Below are 19,056 nucleotides of genomic sequence, written 5' to 3'. Positions count from 1 at the left end.
GGAATAGTCCTATGAAAGAGAACAGGAACTCCCACTGCACTGCACTGAATAAGAGGTTGAATGTGCATTCTCAGGGATGCCTATGAGGCAAGTGGCCTGCTTGTTTTAAGTACTTACTTGTTTTTTAGATGTTGTGTGCTTCCCAAACATTTGAATTGGCCATTAACCATGATAGCTACACGAGTACACAGAGCTTCACATTCCTCCATACTGAAAAGAGAATTGGAATGAGCTAAAATTAGGAAATGGTCCGGAGTAACCGAAGAGATTAAACTGTAAAGAAATGTAGACTGAATGTTTGCCCCTCGCTCATGGAGGGCAAAAATAGTATACTTGCTGAATACTTAGACATATATATGTGCCCAGCAAATCTAAAGCATGTGTTTGTTACCCAATTCCATAGAGTCCATTCCGAATACAGACCTGATCCACTTTGAACTGAGGTAATCTAGTTAACAATAGGAAATGTAATCCTTCCCTTCATACTTGTTATAGAATCCCACACAAACCATCCCCAACATGGGATATGAGACTGATCTGGTTTGATCTAAAGTAATCTGCTTTTAAGGACTTACCAGTGATGTTAGAATGAGAGATCTTCCTACTCTTCCTAATTATACAATTCCATAGGACCCATTCACCATACAGACATGGTCCAGTTTGATTTAAGTAATCTAGTTCACTGTATGCCTTACCTGTATGATGTGAGGATGACAGATCTTCCTTCTCTCACTATACTTGTGATACAATCCCATAGGAACCCCCTCTGATATGGACCTGGTCCAGTTTGATTTAAGTAATCTAGTTCACTGTATGCCTTACCTGTGTGATGTGAGAATGACAGATCTTCCTTCTCTCACTATACTTGTGATACAATCCCATAGGAATCTTCTTGCTTTGGGATCCATACCAGTTGTAGGCTCATCCTGTAAACACAACACACAAAACAACACAATCAAAGAGGGAACATTTTTATATTTCCCAGCTGCACCTCCCTACTCCAACTCCAATCCAAAATCCCAAAATGCCTGTGCAAAGTTGCAAAATTTACTGAAATATGCTTCAAAGAAAGATAAACACTCACACTGACATGAACCTCTACCTTTTATAAAGCATGAAATCATATATAAACAAAAAATGAAATATTTTTACCAGAAAGACAACAGGTGGGTCTCCAATCAGTGCTATGGCAGTTGATAGTTTGCGTTTGTTTCCTCCACTGTAAGTCCCTGCTGATCTTTCAGCATATTGTGTTAATCCTAGCTTACGGATTCCCCAGTCAGCAACCTGCAAAGTGATAAAGGTAAATAAGCAAAGCAGTCAGTTATTGAATTAGGAACAACTGCATATGACACACAAAATGGACAAAGGTAATGTTGCATGCACACCCACCAACCATGGGTGCTACTTGGATTTTCACCATCCAACTAAACACACACACACACTTTGAGTATTATTTGCCTTACTAAAGGCTGTACAAGCTTTTACAGTGGATCACATACTGACCCTACACCTTCAACTGTGCATTACTAACCTGTCAGTCTTGTATAAATCTGTAATGTTCTTTGCCTGTCAATAGCTAGCCCAATGCATCAAACAATGGATAGTATCACATATGCCCACCCCCTACTACCCTCTATACCCACCACCTCCCCACATACTCTCCTCACACACCGCCACACATACCTTTGGTATATCAACTTCAGGTACACCTCTCAGCCTTGCATAAAACTGTAGGTGTTCTTTGCCTGTCAATAGTTCATCCAATGCATCAAATTGTGGACAGTACCCCATGCTCTGGTTGACTTCCTGCATATTAGTTAGTATGCTGTACGTATTGACAAACGCCCTCCCACTAGTTACGTTGGTATCACCCGTTAGCATCTTGAAGGTGGTCGTCTTGCCAGCTCCGTTCACGCCAAGTAGTCCAAAGCACTATAAGAAACAGATGTGATTATTTAGACTTGCATCATGCTGGATATGGAATAACAGGAGTTCAGTTGATTGATATATACAGGATCCCCCTAACAGGCTAACACAGTTTGAAATAAATTAGCAAATATCTTAAGAAATGTAAAAAAGAATTTGTAACCTTATTTGTTTTACACATGTGGACCAATTTATAGCATCACACATCACTGCGTGCTGTCACAATTCATTACAAAACAAAAAGAGGATGTTTTAAAGGTTGCATCTGAATTCCACACCAGTCAACAGTTACCATAACAGTCAACAGTTCGCTCTACCCTCGCACAACAAGGGAATGGAACCTCCTGCCGGCAGAGATACATACCTGCCAACATTGTAAAAATAAAAATCTGTACAGGGTGCGCGATCCGGGGCGCGCGAAGCACGCGCTCAACGGTAACGGCACATGCTTGCCAACCTTTGGAACTAAGGTTGGTGTATAATTAGAGTGAAGCAAGAAGTGAAATAAAACTTTGGAAAACAGAAGTTATATACTTGTTATTCAAGGTTGGGAAAAAATTTTAAAAAATTAAAAAAAGTTTTTGGCAACTTTAGAGAACCACTGGACCTATTCTGAAGTGCTAAGATCATTCACAGGTAATTTGAAAAAAAATTACACAAAAAAATTACAAAAAAATTAGTTTGTTATCCTTAATATGTAAACCATTAACTAGTGTTTACCTCTTCATGTATCACATATTATAGATGCATTGGTTTTGCATGCATTTATAATATGTGCTACATGAAGAGGTAAATATTGGTTAATGGTTTGCATATTAAAAATAACAAACTGTAATTTGTTTGTAATTTTTTCCAATTTTTTTTTAAATTAACTGTGAATGATCCTTCTGATCCTAGCACTTCAGAATAGGTCCAGTGGTTCTCCAAAGTCGCTAAAAACTTTGAAAAAAAAAATCTTAAAAAAAAAAAAAAAAAAAAAAAAAAACTTTTTTTTTTTTTTTTTCAAAATCGGATTCGTTCCGATTTTTGAAGTCAAAGGTCACAAAAATCGAACGAATCCGATTAAATCGGAACGGTTGGCAGGCATGGAGATATGCAACATTCCAGAATTTAATATTTTTAAGAGTAAACTGGATGAAATGAACATTAATGAACTTGTCAAATGAGCTCATTCAAGATTTAGGCTGTCAAATCACGTTGACCTGTGCGTGATAACCTCCAGCCAGCGGTGATTGCACAGTAAAGAGCAGAAGCAGAAGCAGAAACTCTCAAACAATACAGTAGGCAGGCATATTAATGTGCTTGTTTAGGAAAACCTGACAGCTATGGACTCAGTTGCAACTTTTAAAATTGCCTTTTTTAAATATAATGAATCACTGTGACTAAATGCAATAATGTGTGATGCTATAAAATGCTCCCGTGTAACTTCTTGCCAGTTTTGTTTTTAACATGTTCAAGGGCCACAAGCACAATTTGTCCTGCCCAACGATGGTATATAGAACCACGGTTCGATTATGGATTTGATATGAAAACAATAAGTAGAAATAAGGCGAGAATCCACTGGGCTATTCCAGTTGAAACCCATATACCCCCTATGGAAGAAATGACCTTAATCTCCCACACAGGGGTGTGAATTTCAAATGGGATTACCTGTATGGGTGACTGCATTTAAAATCTACACCCTCTTTGTTGGAGATTAAGGTAGGGATGACCAATGAACCATCAACTTGATTAGAACACTCCCATAGACATGCAGGGAGCTCAACTGTGCACTGCTTGCACATACATTTCTAAATTGAGCTCATTCTTTTATTTTTCATAATTTTTCTGTAAACATTGGGGATGTTAATGCCAATTATGTTTTGTAACTATCTTGCAAATTACAGCAACATAACTTATTTCATTTTCCTGTAAGTGCGAGTCAAAATTGGTCCATCACCACAGTGCGCTTAATTGCCAGTGGCTGAGTTCAGCACTGCTCAAGAATGGCACAAAATATTCATGTCAATAAGATCAGGTGAACAACGTGGCCTACTGAGCTGTAATTTGGCAGAGTTGCCAGTAATACCTCTATCATACCCTCTGTAAAAAGGTTAAAAAATTGAACAAGTAGATCTCGAGTTACAAATTAAATCACCAGCTTCCTTTGGAATTTCCATACTCCTTTCGAATCATGCTAAGAAGACACCTTTCTGAACATAAATGTGAAGTTTCGTGCTCATTCGATGTATTGTTCACCTGATTTCAACCCTAAATGTTTCCTTATATTTAGGCCTATACCATCTACAACTTGCTGCTGGCTATACCTTGTTTAGAACTTTCAAAAGAAGTACCTGAATGTGCAACCATAACTGTTTCAAAATAGCCCTTGAAAGTCATGCAGCTAACTTCGAGGTCATGCATTGAATTGTATTGAATAAGGAATACTACGGGAACCAGCACCTTTTGTTAGAAGTCACACATGAGCATGATGAGTGAAGTGGATAACCTCTATTGTTGTGAATGAGTCAATGACCTTCAATGACACTTAAGATTTTCTTTGCATACACCTACTAATTGGTCATATTAAACCCAATAACATTGAGATTTTTGGTTGTGAAAAAAAAAGTTCACCTGTACTCAATTTTGATTTTGTGCCATATCGGCCATCTTGGATGATTTTTGCCAAATTTTCTCTAAATGCATGATTTCAATGCCTCGGTTTGAAAAAATAATTTATGCCATTGACTAGTAAAGTGCCATTTTATAAGAAACCCCTTTAATACTTTCACAATATGCTTGTTTCATGTTTGCATATATGTTAAAATAAAGAAATATATAAAGGTAAATATATGCTTATGCCAATTTTGCTCCCAATTGCTATTTTTGGACCTTGTCATTTCATTTCGTTCCAATGACCGGTCAGAATGGGAAACTTTGAAAATTCATAATTTGAAAAGTTTTTGACCGATTTTGACCATTTAACCACAAAATATTTCTATTGATGAGTTCTATCCAGAAAACGATCTTTTGTAGCAATAGGGGCAACATGAAATTTTGATGGTTATCCCTAATTAAGGTCATGTCTTCCATAGGGAGTGTATGGATATCAACTATAGCCCAATCAAAAGTTTTCCAAAACTGATTTATGTGAATCGTAAGAGATTCTCATAGATTTTTTGTACAAGGGAAAGATTGGTAAAATGCTGCTGTCAGAATCCAAATGGATTCCAGCCATGTGAAACAAAAATGCACCCTTGCCCTACACTCACCTCCCCTCTTGGGATTCCAACACACATCTTGTCTACAGCAGTCATAGGTCCACGGCTGGTGCCATACACCTTAGTAAGATTCTCTATGCGTATAGTGTCTTCAGTAAGCACACAATATTACAAGAACAATTGAACCATACACTCACTTCCCCTCTTGGGATTGCAACACACATCTTGTCTACAGCAGTCATAGGTCCACGGCTGGTGCCATAGACCTTAGTAAGATTCTCAATGCGTATAGTGTCTTCAGTAAGCACACAATATTACAAGAACAATTGAACCATACACTCACCTCCCCTCTTGGGATTGCAACACACATCTTGTCTACAGCAGTCATAGGTCCACGGCTGGTGCCATAGACCTTAGTAAGATTCTCAATGCGTATAGTGTCTTCTGTGGCTCGTCCTGATAACACTCTTTGCTTCTCTTTCTCTACATCTTCATCTAACTCTTCACCTGATGCATTTGATGTCTCAATATGTCTGACAATTAACAAGCACACAAATTAAGAAACAACATTAATTTTGGCCGGTGTAAAATTCTGGAAAATCAACTGTATGATATGTTCACCTTTTAATGGTATTTCAATGTATTTGGTAACATGATGAGTGTCATGAGACAGACTAAGATTAATAAACCTATAGATGGACAGTAAACTTCTTGTTCAAAGGAAAGAAAAAATCCACCACTTCAACATATGCAAATTATAGTATTATATGTTTCAGATTCCAATGTCTTAAGTTGCATGGTCAGGTTAAGGTGTTGCTTTTATCAGGGGTGTGATTGGTGCTTTTTGAAAAAAAACCCAAGGCAATGAAATTGCGAAGCAGAGGGAACGAAGCGAGCGGAGCTCTCGCCTGTTGTGGCCGGGGGTCCAGGGGCCCGCTCAAGGGCCCCTGGTCGAGGGGGCGAAGCCAGAGGGGTTTTACACACTTGAGCACCACTGGAGATGCAATTTCATGGGGTAAAATGCAAAAATGAGAAACTGTTAAAATACTTCACTTTATAGTATAAAACATTTATTATCTGCGAATACATACTTCCAGTATCATATCATTCACATACACATGAGAAATTGCATCACCATTTTTGCACAGTACAGCGTGTCTATAAATCATCCAGTCAGGGTTCTAAGGAATTTTCATTTTAAAATTGGAGATTTTCTCATATCTGGAAACTGAAAATTCCGGAAATGCGACATCTCTGTTAAGCATTTAGCTCCTGGTGTTTTGGGAAAAAAATCCATATCTTTAATACTGAAAGGTCAAAATTTTCAATTGATCGTCGGCTTTTCATCCCACCTACATACACTTTAGGTAGAAATCATCAGATTTATAAAGTTTACTTCGAGTACTGTTAAATATCAAAAATATCAATTTTTAATGATTTGCCATAAAATGTGTATTAAATTGCGAATTTCAAAAAATGAAAATTATTTGATATCAGAAGGCCATTATTTGTATTCAGAATGCAATTCGATATGTCTGTTGTGCTCTAATGTCCCACAATAAATACTGTCCAAACGTTAATACTCCTTCCCTTAATGTATCCTTTGACCTCAGAAATGCTACTTCATGTCATCACTTACATAATATAGACATAGGCCTACTAATTGGGGGCTTGTGGTCAACATGTCCAAACATTTTACACTTTGTTGACATATCTACCAGGGGAAGCTATGAGGGGATTTTATGTAGGCCTACTCTTTCATAAAAATTGTAACTATACACATGCATGGACAAGAGGTTGTGCAAACAAACATATACACACACATACAAGGGTGGATTGATTTATGCTTGCTGCACAACATCGTAAAAGTACAAAATGCAGAGTGTAGTATCTTAACATTTCCGCTATGACTAAACACTATCAAATACGAGAATGAACTGACAAACAAAATGCCACTTACTCATAACGTCCACAACTGGGCAAGCAGATGTAATAACAAAACAAAAAGCATTCATCAAATACAAGGTAAATGAAGTGATGTAATGAAAATAAAGCATTGTTTGCATGTCAGCATGAATGATTGTGATATTAATGAAATAGATTATAAGGCCGTATAAAATTAATATTTTGGTTCTCGTCCAGAAGATTTTCATGAATTGATGAGGTGTTTTTTGTTTGTTTGTTTTTTCAGTGTAAAATCAGCATTGTCTGTAGTTTTCGGTCTTTTCCAACAGTGCTCGAGGAAACGATGAGGCACTTTTTTTTTTTCAAATGTGAGATTCTGAGGATAAACCCCTAGAGTACCACAAAAAGACTTGGAAGTGATCCTTGTTCTCTAATAAACTTATTTATATGTATGAAAAATTCATAAATCATTCCAAAGTCTAAAATAATTGAAAAATCTAAAAAAAAAAGAAAAAAAAAATCTGACAAATCCCAGAAATTGAGGAGGGAGGGGACGAGAACCAAAACATTAATTTTATACGGCCTAACCAAATAAATGAATATTCATAAAGTACTCACTTTGGTTTATAGAAGAATTTATACTGTATTAGCAATGTGAGAGCAAAGAAGATGAACCCCTCTATGAACAGAGCAAACAGGTTTCTGCCGACTACATCCCAATTGAATGGATTTGGAATTGGTATATCAACTGTACAGATAAATGGTAACACAATCATACATGTAAGAAATCAAATTTGTGATGCATTTAACTACAGACTGAATCATATCTTGCTGTAGATTATTCATATAGTAAAGTTAATTTTTTATTACTTCTGTGGTCTGGGTATGCACAGGTGGATCAGCGATTGTGAAGAAGTTACGAGGTACGGGCCAATGACCAATGCAATGGGTCAACTGTCTTGTTGATCAGCCAATCAAACCACAGAAGAAATGAAAAGTTAACTTTATTCAAAAGATAATTTTGTAATTTAAATCAAATACTGGAAGTAAAATTTGCAACTCATGTTGCGTCCAAGACTTTGTCAGGCATCTGATTGATGATGGTGGGACATCAGACAGTGAGGAAGTTCTTGACATACCATCACACATGCGTGTGACAAATGAAAGAAGAATTCCCTTTTCTTGTTACTTAGCGGCTCCTCCACTTTCTCTTCCATATGGATTCCCTAACTCCTCTCTCGAACCACCCCTCCTTCATATCTCCTTCCGTCTGACGTCACACCATCATTAATCAAACGATTTGCCAAGAAAATTTGGAACTTGTCATCTACTCTTGTGGTGAGGGCTAAATTACTTTACAAGAATTTCAGCAGATACTGATGGGCTCTGGAAACTATGAATTGTACTGAACTAGCGCTTTGCCCACTTTTGTAAAAGGTGCTTTATAAATCGCATTGTTTATGTTTACAGTACGGGCATGACGGTGAATTTAACGAGTGATGCCAGCGATCATGACGATACCGACTTCTGCAACAAAATTCAATAAAACTTCAGAATTCAGTACAAATTGCCACAACAGGATTGGTGTGTAAATTGCCATTTTTCCACACAGGGAGGTGGATTTTAAATGGGGCTCCCTAAATGTGTGGCTCCATTTGAAATCTACACTCCCTGTGTAGGAGGTTAAGGTCATGTCCTCTATTGGGGGTGTATTGATTTCAACCGGAATAGCCTAATATTGCTATTACTCACCATATCTAGACAAGACTGTTGACATGAGGTGGTTGTTGGCCATATCCATCAGACCTCGTCCCAAACAGAATGGTGGGAACATCAAGAAGGCAGACTTGAATACATCATTCAATTCACCAAGATACTGAAATTATGACAAGCAATTAAAACATTAGCATCACTTCATTTCTAATAGAATAAGCCATGTCAGGCGACAGCCAGGCTTGGTACATTTGACTAATGACAAAAGCCGGATGTGAGTATTATCCATAGACTAATACAGACTATTTATAAACAGTCAAAGTCCCTGTGCTTTGTATGCTGTGAATTCTTGTTTATGTTTTGTTTTGTTTGTTTTATTTCTTCTTTAACCTAGGACACTCAATCAGTTGAAAACACAATTAATCATCTGTTCATCCTTGAGCTCCTTATATATTCATAACTGTTCGATCGTGTGTGTTTAACAATCACAATCTGTCCTGCAGTTTAGTCTGTCGCACTTCATGGAACGATTGGCCCTAAATATCGGGTGATGCCGAGATTTTGACTGTTTGGAGTTCATTTGTATCTATTTATTGTATTATCATTGTGAATCTTTTTCTCCTCATTCTTGCCTTTCTGTTCCTTTCCTTCCTCTGTATTTACCAGTGAGATATGCAGTAATAGGGTACCTCAAACAGAAAGGCTGCTGGGTAGGTCAATGGGGTCACTCACCAACTATCTACAAATTATTCTCATATCATTCTCTATTGTATACTTACAGGGTCTTCATTAGCTAGTAGATCTAGGATATATGTAGTCAGTACTGTCACTATTCCAATCAACATATTACCACAAGCCATAGAGAGATATGCAGTGCTGGGTACCTCAAATAGAAAGGCTGCTGGGTAGGTCAATGGGGTCACCACCTATCTACAAATTATTCTCATTCTCTATTGTATACTTACAGGGTCTTCATTAGCCAGTAGATCTAGGATATATGTAGTCAGTACTGTCACTATTCCAATCAACATATTACCACAAGCCATAGAGAGATATGCAGTGCTGGGTACCTCAAATAGAAAGGCTGCTGGGTAGGTCAATGGGGTCACCACCATCTACAAATTATTCCCATTCTCTATTGTATACTTACAGGGTCTTCATTAGCTAGTAGATCTAGGATATATGTAGTCAGTACTGTCACTATTCCAATCAACATATTACCACAAGCCATAGAGAGATATGCAGTGCTGGGTACCTCAAACAGAAAGGCTGCTGGGTAGGTCAATGGGGTCACCACCTATCTACAAATTATTCTCATTCTCTATTGTATACTTACAGGGTCTTCATTAGCTAGTAGATCTAGGATATATGTAGTCAGTACTGTCACTATTCCAATCAACATATTACCACAAGCCATAGAGAGATATGCAGTGCTGGGTACCTCAAATAGAAAGGCTGCTGGGTAGGTCAATGGGGTCACCACCTATCTACAAATTATTCTCATTCTCTATTGTATACTTACAGGGTCTTCATTAGCCAGTAGATCTAGGATATATGTAGTCAATACTGTCACTATTCCAATCAACATATTACCACAAGCCATAGAGAGATACGCAGTGCTGGGTACCTCAAATAGAAAGGCTGCTGGGTAGGTCAATGGGGTCACCACCTATCTACAAATTATTCTCATTCTCTATTGTATACTTACAGGGTCTTCATTAGCCAGTAGATCTAGGATATATGTAGTCAGTACTGTCACTATTCCAATCAACATATTACCACAAGCCATAGAGAGATATGCAGTGCTGGGTACCTCAAATAGAAAGGCTGCTGGGTAGGTCAATGGGGTTACCACCTATCTACAAATTATTCTCATTCTCTATTGTATACTTACAGGGTCTTCATTAGCTAGTAGATCTAGGATATATGTAGTCAGTACTGTCACTATTCCAATCAACATATTACCACAAGCCATAGAGAGATATGCAGTACTGGGTACCTCAAATAGAAAGGCTGCTGGGTAGGTCAATGGGGTTACCACCTATCTACAAATTATTCTCATTCTCTATTGTATACTTACAGGGTCTTCATTAGCTAGTAGATCTAGGATATATGTAGTCAGTACTGTCACTATTCCAATCAACATATTACCACAAGCCATAGAGAGGCACGCAGTGCTGGGTACCTCAAATAGAAAGGCTGCTGGGTAAGTCATCGGGGTCACCACCTATCTACAAATTATTCTCATTCTCTATTGTATACTTACAGGGTCTTCATTAGCTAGTAGATCTAGGATATATGTAGTCAGTACTGTCACTATTCCAATCAACATATTACCACAAGCCATAGACAGATACGCAGTGCTGGGTACCTCAAATAGAAAGGCTGCTGGGTAAGTCATCGGGGTCACCACCTATCTACAAATTATTCTCATTCTCTATTGTATACTTACAGGGTCTTCATTAGCTAGTAGATCTAGGATATATGTAGTCAGTACTGTCACTATTCCAATCAACATATTACCACAAGCCATAGAGAGATATGCAGTGCTGGGTACCTCAAACAGAAAGGCTGCTGGGTAAGTCAATGGGTCACCACCTATCTACAAATTATTCCCATTCTCTATTGTATACTTACAGGGTCTTCATTAGCTAGTAGATCTAGGATATATGTAGTCAGTACTGTCACTATTCCAATCAACATATTACCACAAGCCATAGAAAGATAAGCAGTACTGGGTACCTCAAATAGAAAGGCTGCTGGGTAGGTCAATGGGGTCACCACCTATCTACAAATTATTCTCATTCTCTATTGTATACTTACAGGGTCTTCATTAGCTAGTAGATCTAGGATATATGTAGTCAGTACTGTCACTATTCCAATCAACATATTACCACAAGCCATAGAGAGATATGCAGTACTGGGTACCTCAAATAGAAAGGCTGCTGGGTAGGTCAATGGGGTCACCACCTATCTACAAATTATTCCCATTCTCTATTGTATACTTACAGGGTCTTCATTAGCTAGTAGATCTAGGATATATGTAGTCAGTACTGTCACTATTCCAATCAACATATTACCACAAGCCATAGAGAGATATGCAGTGCTGGGTACCTCAAATAGAAAGGCTGCTGGGTAGGTCAATGGGGTCACCACCTATCTACAAATTATTCTCATTCTCTATTGTATACTTACAGGGTCTTCATTAGCTAGTAGATCTAGGATATATGTAGTCAGTACTGTCACTATTCCAATCAACATATTACCACAAGCCATAGACAGATACGCAGTGCTGGGTACCTCAAACAGAAAGGCTGCTGGGTAGGTCAATGGGGTTACCACCTATCTACAAATTATTCTCATTCTCTATTGTATACTTACAGGGTCTTCATTAGCTAGTAGATCTAGGATATATGTAGTCAGTACTGTCACTATTCCAATCAACATATTACCACAAGCCATAGAGAGATATGCAGTACTGGGTACCTCAAATAGAAAGGCTGCTGGGTAGGTCAATGGGGTCACCACCTATCTACAAATTATTCCCATTCTCTATTGTATACTTACAGGGTCTTCATTAGCTAGTAGATCTAGGATATATGTAGTCAGTACTGTCACTATTCCAATCAACATATTACCACAAGCCATAGAGAGATATGCAGTGCTGGGTACCTCAAATAGAAAGGCTGCTGGGTAGGTCATCGGGGTCACCACCTATCTACAAATTATTCTCATTCTCTATTGTATACTTACAGGGTCTTCATTAGCTAGTAGATCTAGGATATATGTAGTCAGTACTGTCACTATTCCAATCAACATATTACCACAAGCCATAGAAAGATACGCAGTGCTGGGTACCTCAAATAGAAAGGCTGCTGGGTAGGTCAATGGGGTCACCACCTATCTACAAATTATTCTCATTCTCTATTGTATACTTACAGGGTCTTCATTAGCTAGTAGATCTAGGATATATGTAGTCAGTACTGTCACTATTCCAATCAACATATTACCACAAGCCATAGAGAGATATGCAGTGCTGGGTACCTCAAATAGAAAGGCTGCTGGGTAAGTCAATGGGGTCACCACCTATCTACAAATTATTCTCATTCTCTATTGTATACTTACAGGGTCTTCATTAGCTAGTAGATCTAGGATATATGTAGTCAGTACTGTCACTATTCCAATCAACATATTACCACAAGCCATAGAGAGATATGCAGTGCTGGGTACCTCAAATAGAAAGGCTGCTGGGTAGGTCAATGGGGTCACCACCTATCTACAAATTATTCTCATTCTCTATTGTATACTTACAGGGTCTTCATTAGCTAGTAGATCTAGGATATATGTAGTCAGTACTGTCACTATTCCAATCAACATATTACCACAAGCCATAGAGAGATATGCAGTGCTGGGTACCTCAAATAGAAAGGCTGCTGGGTAGGTCAATGGGGTCACCACCTATCTACAAATTATTCTCATTCTCTATTGTATACTTACAGGGTCTTCATTAGCTAGTAGATCTAGGATATATGTAGTCAGTACTGTCACTATTCCAATCAACATATTACCACAAGCCATAGAGAGATATGCAGTGCTGGGTACCTCAAATAGAAAGGCTGCTGGGTAGGTCAATGGGGTTACCACCTATCTACAAATTATTCTCATTCTCTATTGTATACTTACAGGGTCTTCATTAGCTAGTAGATCTAGGATATATGTAGTCAGTACTGTCACTATTCCAATCAACATATTACCACAAGCCATAGACAGATATGGAGTGCTGGGTACCTCAAATCAGAAAGGCTGCTGGGTAGGTCAATGGGGTCACCACCTATCTACAAATTATTCTCATTCTCTATTGTATACTTACAGGGTCTTCATTAGCCAGTAGATCTAGGATATATGTAGTCAATACTGTCACTATTCCAATCAACATATTACCACAAGCCATAGAGAGATATGCAGTGCTGGGTACCTCAAATAGAAAGGCTGCTGGGTAGGTCAATGGGGTCACCACCTATCTACAAATTATTCTCATTCTCTATTGTATACTTACAGGGTCTTCATTAGCTAGTAGATCTAGGATATATGTAGTCAGTACTGTCACTATTCCAATCAACATATTACCACAAGCCATAGAGAGATATGCAGTGCTGGGTACCTCAAATAGAAAGGCTGCTGGGTAGGTCAATGGGGTCACCACCTATCTACAAATTATTCTCATTCTCTATTGTATACTTACAGGGTCTTCATTAGCTAGTAGATCTAGGATATATGTAGTCAGTACTGTCACTATTCCAATCAACATATTACCACAAGCCATAGAGAGATATGCAGTGCTGGGTACCTCAAATAGAAAGGCTGCTGGGTAGGTCAATGGGGTTACCACCTATCTACAAATTATTCTCATTCTCTATTGTATACTTACAGGGTCTTCATTAGCTAGTAGATCTAGGATATATGTAGTCAGTACTGTCACTATTCCAATCAACATATTACCACAAGCCATAGAGAGATATGCAGTGCTGGGTACCTCAAATAGAAAGGCTGCTGGGTAGGTCAATGGGGTCACCACCATCTACAAATTATTCCCATTCTCTATTGTATACTTACAGGATCTTCATTAGCTAGTAGATCTAGGATATATGTAGTCAGTACTGTCACTATTCCAATCAACATATTACCACAAGCCATAGAGAGATACGCAGTGCTGGGTACCTCAAACAGAAAGGCTGCTGGGTAGGTCAATGGGGTTACCACCTATCTACAAATTATTCTCATTCTCTATTGTATACTTACAGGGTCTTCATTAGCCAGTAGATCTAGGATATATGTAGTCAGTACTGTCACTATTCCAATCAACATATTACCACAAGCCATAGACAGATATGCAGTGCTGGGTACCTCAAACAGAAAGGCTGCTGGGTAGGTCATCGGGGTCACCACCTATCTACAAATTATTCTCATTCTCTATTGTATACTTACAGGGTCTTCATTAGCTAGTAGATCTAGGATATATGTAGTCAGTACTGTCACTATTCCAATCAACATATTACCACAAGCCATAGAGAGATATGCAGTGCTGGGTACCTCAAACAGAAAGGCTGCTGGGTAGGTCAATGGGGTCACCACCTATCTACAAATTATTCTCATTCTCTATTGTATACTTACAGGGTCTTCATTAGCTAGTAGATCTAGGATATATGTAGTCAGTACTGTCACTATTCCAATCAACATATTACCACAAGCCATAGAGAGATATGCAGTGCTGGGTACCTCAAATAGAAAGGCTGCTGGGTAGGTCATCGGCGTTATTGCCCATCTATACAAATAGACAGATATAGTTGTACAAATATAATTAAACCTTTTTTTTTGCTTTCTGTTTGCTATCTCAATTAACTAAGGCAAAAACAAAATTGCTGTATTAGTGTAACCCTAAAAATAGACCAAACCCTAGCCTTTTTTGCTTAAAGGAGTATTTCGTGATCCTAGCATCCTCTTTTTATGTAATTTTTCAGTAGACATCCACGAAAAAAGCTTATTCCCAAAATTTCAGTTGATTCCGATTTTGCGTTTGCGAGTTATGCATGATTATGTGTATTACACTGCTCCAGAGACAATGTGTTGTAATTTCGTTCTGGTGCACCAGAACGAAATTCAAATTCCACGATATCTTTGCTAAACGAATTAATCTGCAGGAAATTTTTTGTACATAAACATTATGTAGCCAGAGGTTTCCAGTGATATAAAAATCTCAAATTTTTTTGAGAAAAGGTGGGGGGGATGAGGCTGTGGATCACGAAATGCCCTTTTAAATAAGTCAAATTAACCACAATGTAAATGTGAAACCAATGTACTTACCCATATAGGATTAGCAGTAATATGGTACATGGGAGGCTGTTCCCACTTATGAAGGCTTCTTGTTGAAATGCTAAGAATATGATGACAGTTAACAACCCTGGTACGGCATAATTCACCTGAAAAATGATTCAAACAGGTATTTTAAGAAGAACTCAACAACATTACAATTAGTAATCGATGTCGCCTCAAGTTTACCTTATGTGTATCTTACAGTGTCTCTTATTGGTTAATTACATGCTATTGATTAACCAATCAAAATAGCGGTTTTAGATCAAAATAGCAATATATTAATCCTCATTAGTCATTCATACTGACTATTCTTACCACATCTGTGGTTGGCTCAATACATGATATAGCCCTCTTTGTAACCAATCAAATTTGTTCTTAGAGTCAGATAATTCAGCCAATATATGGGTTAACATGAAAATCTGATCTTAACAGCAACCTCTCTGAACTTTGACCACACTCCTTCTGCTCCCCCAATCATAACTATAACCCTAATCATTAACCTAGAACAAATTATACCCCTAATAATCCAAAAGGTATGGAGTGGGTAAGAGCCTTATTGAGGAGAAACATATCATACATGGAGTGACTCAGCCAGGTAACCCCTTTTGAAATTCACACTCCCTGTGTGCATGAATAAGGACATGTCTTTCATAGGAGGTGTATGGATTTCAAATGGAATAGCCCAATCCTATAAGTCTTACCAGATCCCAGCAGAAGTTGGCTATCCAGTAGATGGATGGGTTCACACCGCTGACTATCTGAAGATGCTTAGCCTTGCTCACCCTCTCATCAATCAGAAACACTACAAAACTGGCTGGTACAAAGGCTAAGGCAAACAGTACAAACATGGCTACGGCAAGGTCTACTGATGTCTGACCCCTGTCAAATGAGAGATAAGAATAATTGAAACAAACTCAACCAAATTAGATGGTGTATATATTGCACATATCTGAAGAGACATTGGAACAGCTCATCATATGAAATAGTGGCTTCCATAACTTCTTAAAAACCTCACTTTTCAGGTATAAATTAAATACCTTCAAAAATGTTCTTCTTTGAAATAATGTGACCTGCTCTCACAAAATGAGGCTAAAGTCACAAGTTAATAGTTTCAAGACCTCCTGGCTGATGAGTTGATGTTTGACATCCATGTGTAAATGTCCATTGTGAATGCCCTATGTGCATGTTGTAACCAATGTACAAAGGACATACTACTGACTTGTAGAATGTCCCATTTGCAAAGATATTTTGTGTATGCATCAAATAAAGAACCCCAACTCAGCAGCTAGGGGATCTCGACACTACCAACTTGAGACTTTATACTCACTTTGTGGGAGTAGGTCATATACATTTTCTTTTCCCTAGAATGACATTTAATTGGTATGCTAAATCTGTTATTGGAGTTCAAGATGCACTCAGTGTCACACTAGGATTACCCTTTGGCTATGAATAGTATATTAACCCTAACACCCAAAAATACCACAATGAAAAATAATGTGCATGCATGAATCCCCGGGTCTGTGATGACGCAATCACCCTAAGTGTTATATGCTCATGGAATTGCTGCCTGAGCTACCGGTGTGGTTGGCATGGGGGGGGGGGGGTGTCTCAAAGGTTTGAATCCCAGGGGTGCCAAGTGACTTCTTTGTTCATCTTCTCTCCATTTTCGTATCTTCTTTAACTTTCGATATCAAAAAGCAGGGTTAAGTGTTAGGGCTAGATAAGATGTATTTTTCCAGACGCCCAAAAATACCACGATGAAAAATTAAGCGCATGCGTGAATACCAGGGTCTGCGATGACGCAATCACCCTAAGTGTTATATGCTCACGGAATTGCTGCCCGGGCGCGCAGCCATAACCTGTGCAGCTACCGGTCTGTGATCGTGTGGTTGGCATGCGGGGGTCAAAGGTTCGAATCCCGGGGCCAAGTGACTTCTTTGTTCATCTTCTCTCCTTTTTCGTATCTTCTTTAACTTCCGATATCAAAAAGCAGGGTTAAATGTTAGGGTTAGGTATGATAGATTGGCACATGGTATTTCTCATACCAAGATTCTGTGCTTCACCCAATCACTAATAATTCCCTAGTCTGATATACTTACATAGCCTCATCAGCAAGCTGTGCATGGGTGAAATTCAGTGGGTGATTGTGTACTGTGATACCATACAGATTCTGATTCTCTGTTTCATTCAGATTAGCTCTAAGTAAGAGGTTGTTCATCACATTCATATACGTAGGCAATGTATGCCATCCGACATTATCCCACCACACCTGACAACATGAAAAATAAACAAGGAATAAAAATATGAATTGCAGGGATACTGAACAGTGGGAAATTTTTATTTTCAATTTTTGCAAACAAGGGATAAAAATATAAATTGGATAAATGTCTGCAACACTTTCTTTTTGTGCTTTATATGATTGATATCCAAGCAGTGGCAATTTGCTAGAGTAAGGTGAAGGTAATGAACCTGTATTCACAGACTGGAGTGACCATCCTCTTTTAAGCGATTAGGCCAGACTCCTCCATGTTTATCTTTACACAATTATGGTTATTGTTCTGCATGTAACAATTTATAGCGAACATTATGCACACAACACTCCCTCTATGGACGATTCTGGATATATCTTCCACAGGGGAAGTGTGAATTTCAAATGGACTTAGCATATTAACCAACTTTATTTGACACATACCCACTCTCTGTTGAAGATTAAGGTTGAATCTTTCTCAGAGGGTGTATGAAATTAAAATGGAGCTGCCTATTATGTTCATTCAATTTGACATTCATACTGCCCATATCAAAAATATTTCCAAAATCTTCCAAAGGGAGTACGGACTTAAAGTGGAATAGCCCATTTGAATCATTTATCCCACATTTCTGATGCTAGTGACAGCAGTACATCATAAATCATTAATCCCACATACCTTGACATTCCTTTCTGATGCTAGTGACAGCAGTACATCATAAATCATTAATCCCACATACCTTGACATTCCTTTCTGATGCTAGGGACAGCAGTACATCATAGATCTCCTCTACTGTTTCTTCATCTGGAACCAAATCCTGTTAACACAAAAATTTTAAAAGAATGATCGATGCAATAACTGCAGAAATTGGACACATATGGCCGCTGCAATCAGGGTGCAGAGGTGTTAATAGCGCGTCTGTTAGCACTCCACACATGCGATCAGCAGTACACGTTCCCATGCGACATACACAACAGGTTACTCCAGGATGGTGCTGTAATAATGAGTGTGCAGGATTCGCACTAAGACTTGAAAGTAAGGGGTTTTTTAAACCCTTAACCTCCCTGATTCTCTAAAAATAAGGGCCTTTCTTAAAGATTTTACGGGGTTTCAGTAATTGACAACGGCAACAAATTCTGCAACCCTGAAATAGCATCTATTACCTGCACACACAATGCAGATTTCATCTTGGG

General features: G+C 38.4%; 1 protein-coding gene across 1 annotated transcript in view; it reads right to left on the bottom strand.

Moving 5' to 3' along the window:
* Positions 1 to 19,056, bottom strand: part of LOC140145573 (phospholipid-transporting ATPase ABCA1-like) — a 103,851-nt gene that overhangs the window by 6,816 nt on the left and 77,979 nt on the right. Inside the window, 12 exon segments of the mRNA XM_072167277.1 lie at positions 118 to 210; positions 823 to 926; positions 1,153 to 1,287; positions 1,687 to 1,935; positions 5,473 to 5,662; positions 7,653 to 7,782; positions 8,787 to 8,910; positions 14,919 to 15,069; positions 15,609 to 15,724; positions 16,319 to 16,496; positions 17,717 to 17,886; positions 18,603 to 18,680. Of these exon segments, the coding sequence (XP_072023378.1) occupies positions 118 to 210; positions 823 to 926; positions 1,153 to 1,287; positions 1,687 to 1,935; positions 5,473 to 5,662; positions 7,653 to 7,782; positions 8,787 to 8,910; positions 14,919 to 15,069; positions 15,609 to 15,724; positions 16,319 to 16,496; positions 17,717 to 17,886; positions 18,603 to 18,680 (1,718 nt within the window).

This window comes from Amphiura filiformis, chromosome 2, assembly GCF_039555335.1.
Source record: "Amphiura filiformis chromosome 2, Afil_fr2py, whole genome shotgun sequence".
In the NCBI taxonomy this organism is placed as follows: domain Eukaryota; kingdom Metazoa; phylum Echinodermata; class Ophiuroidea; order Amphilepidida; family Amphiuridae; genus Amphiura; species Amphiura filiformis.
This window is presented reverse-complemented; position numbering and strand designations above follow the sequence as displayed.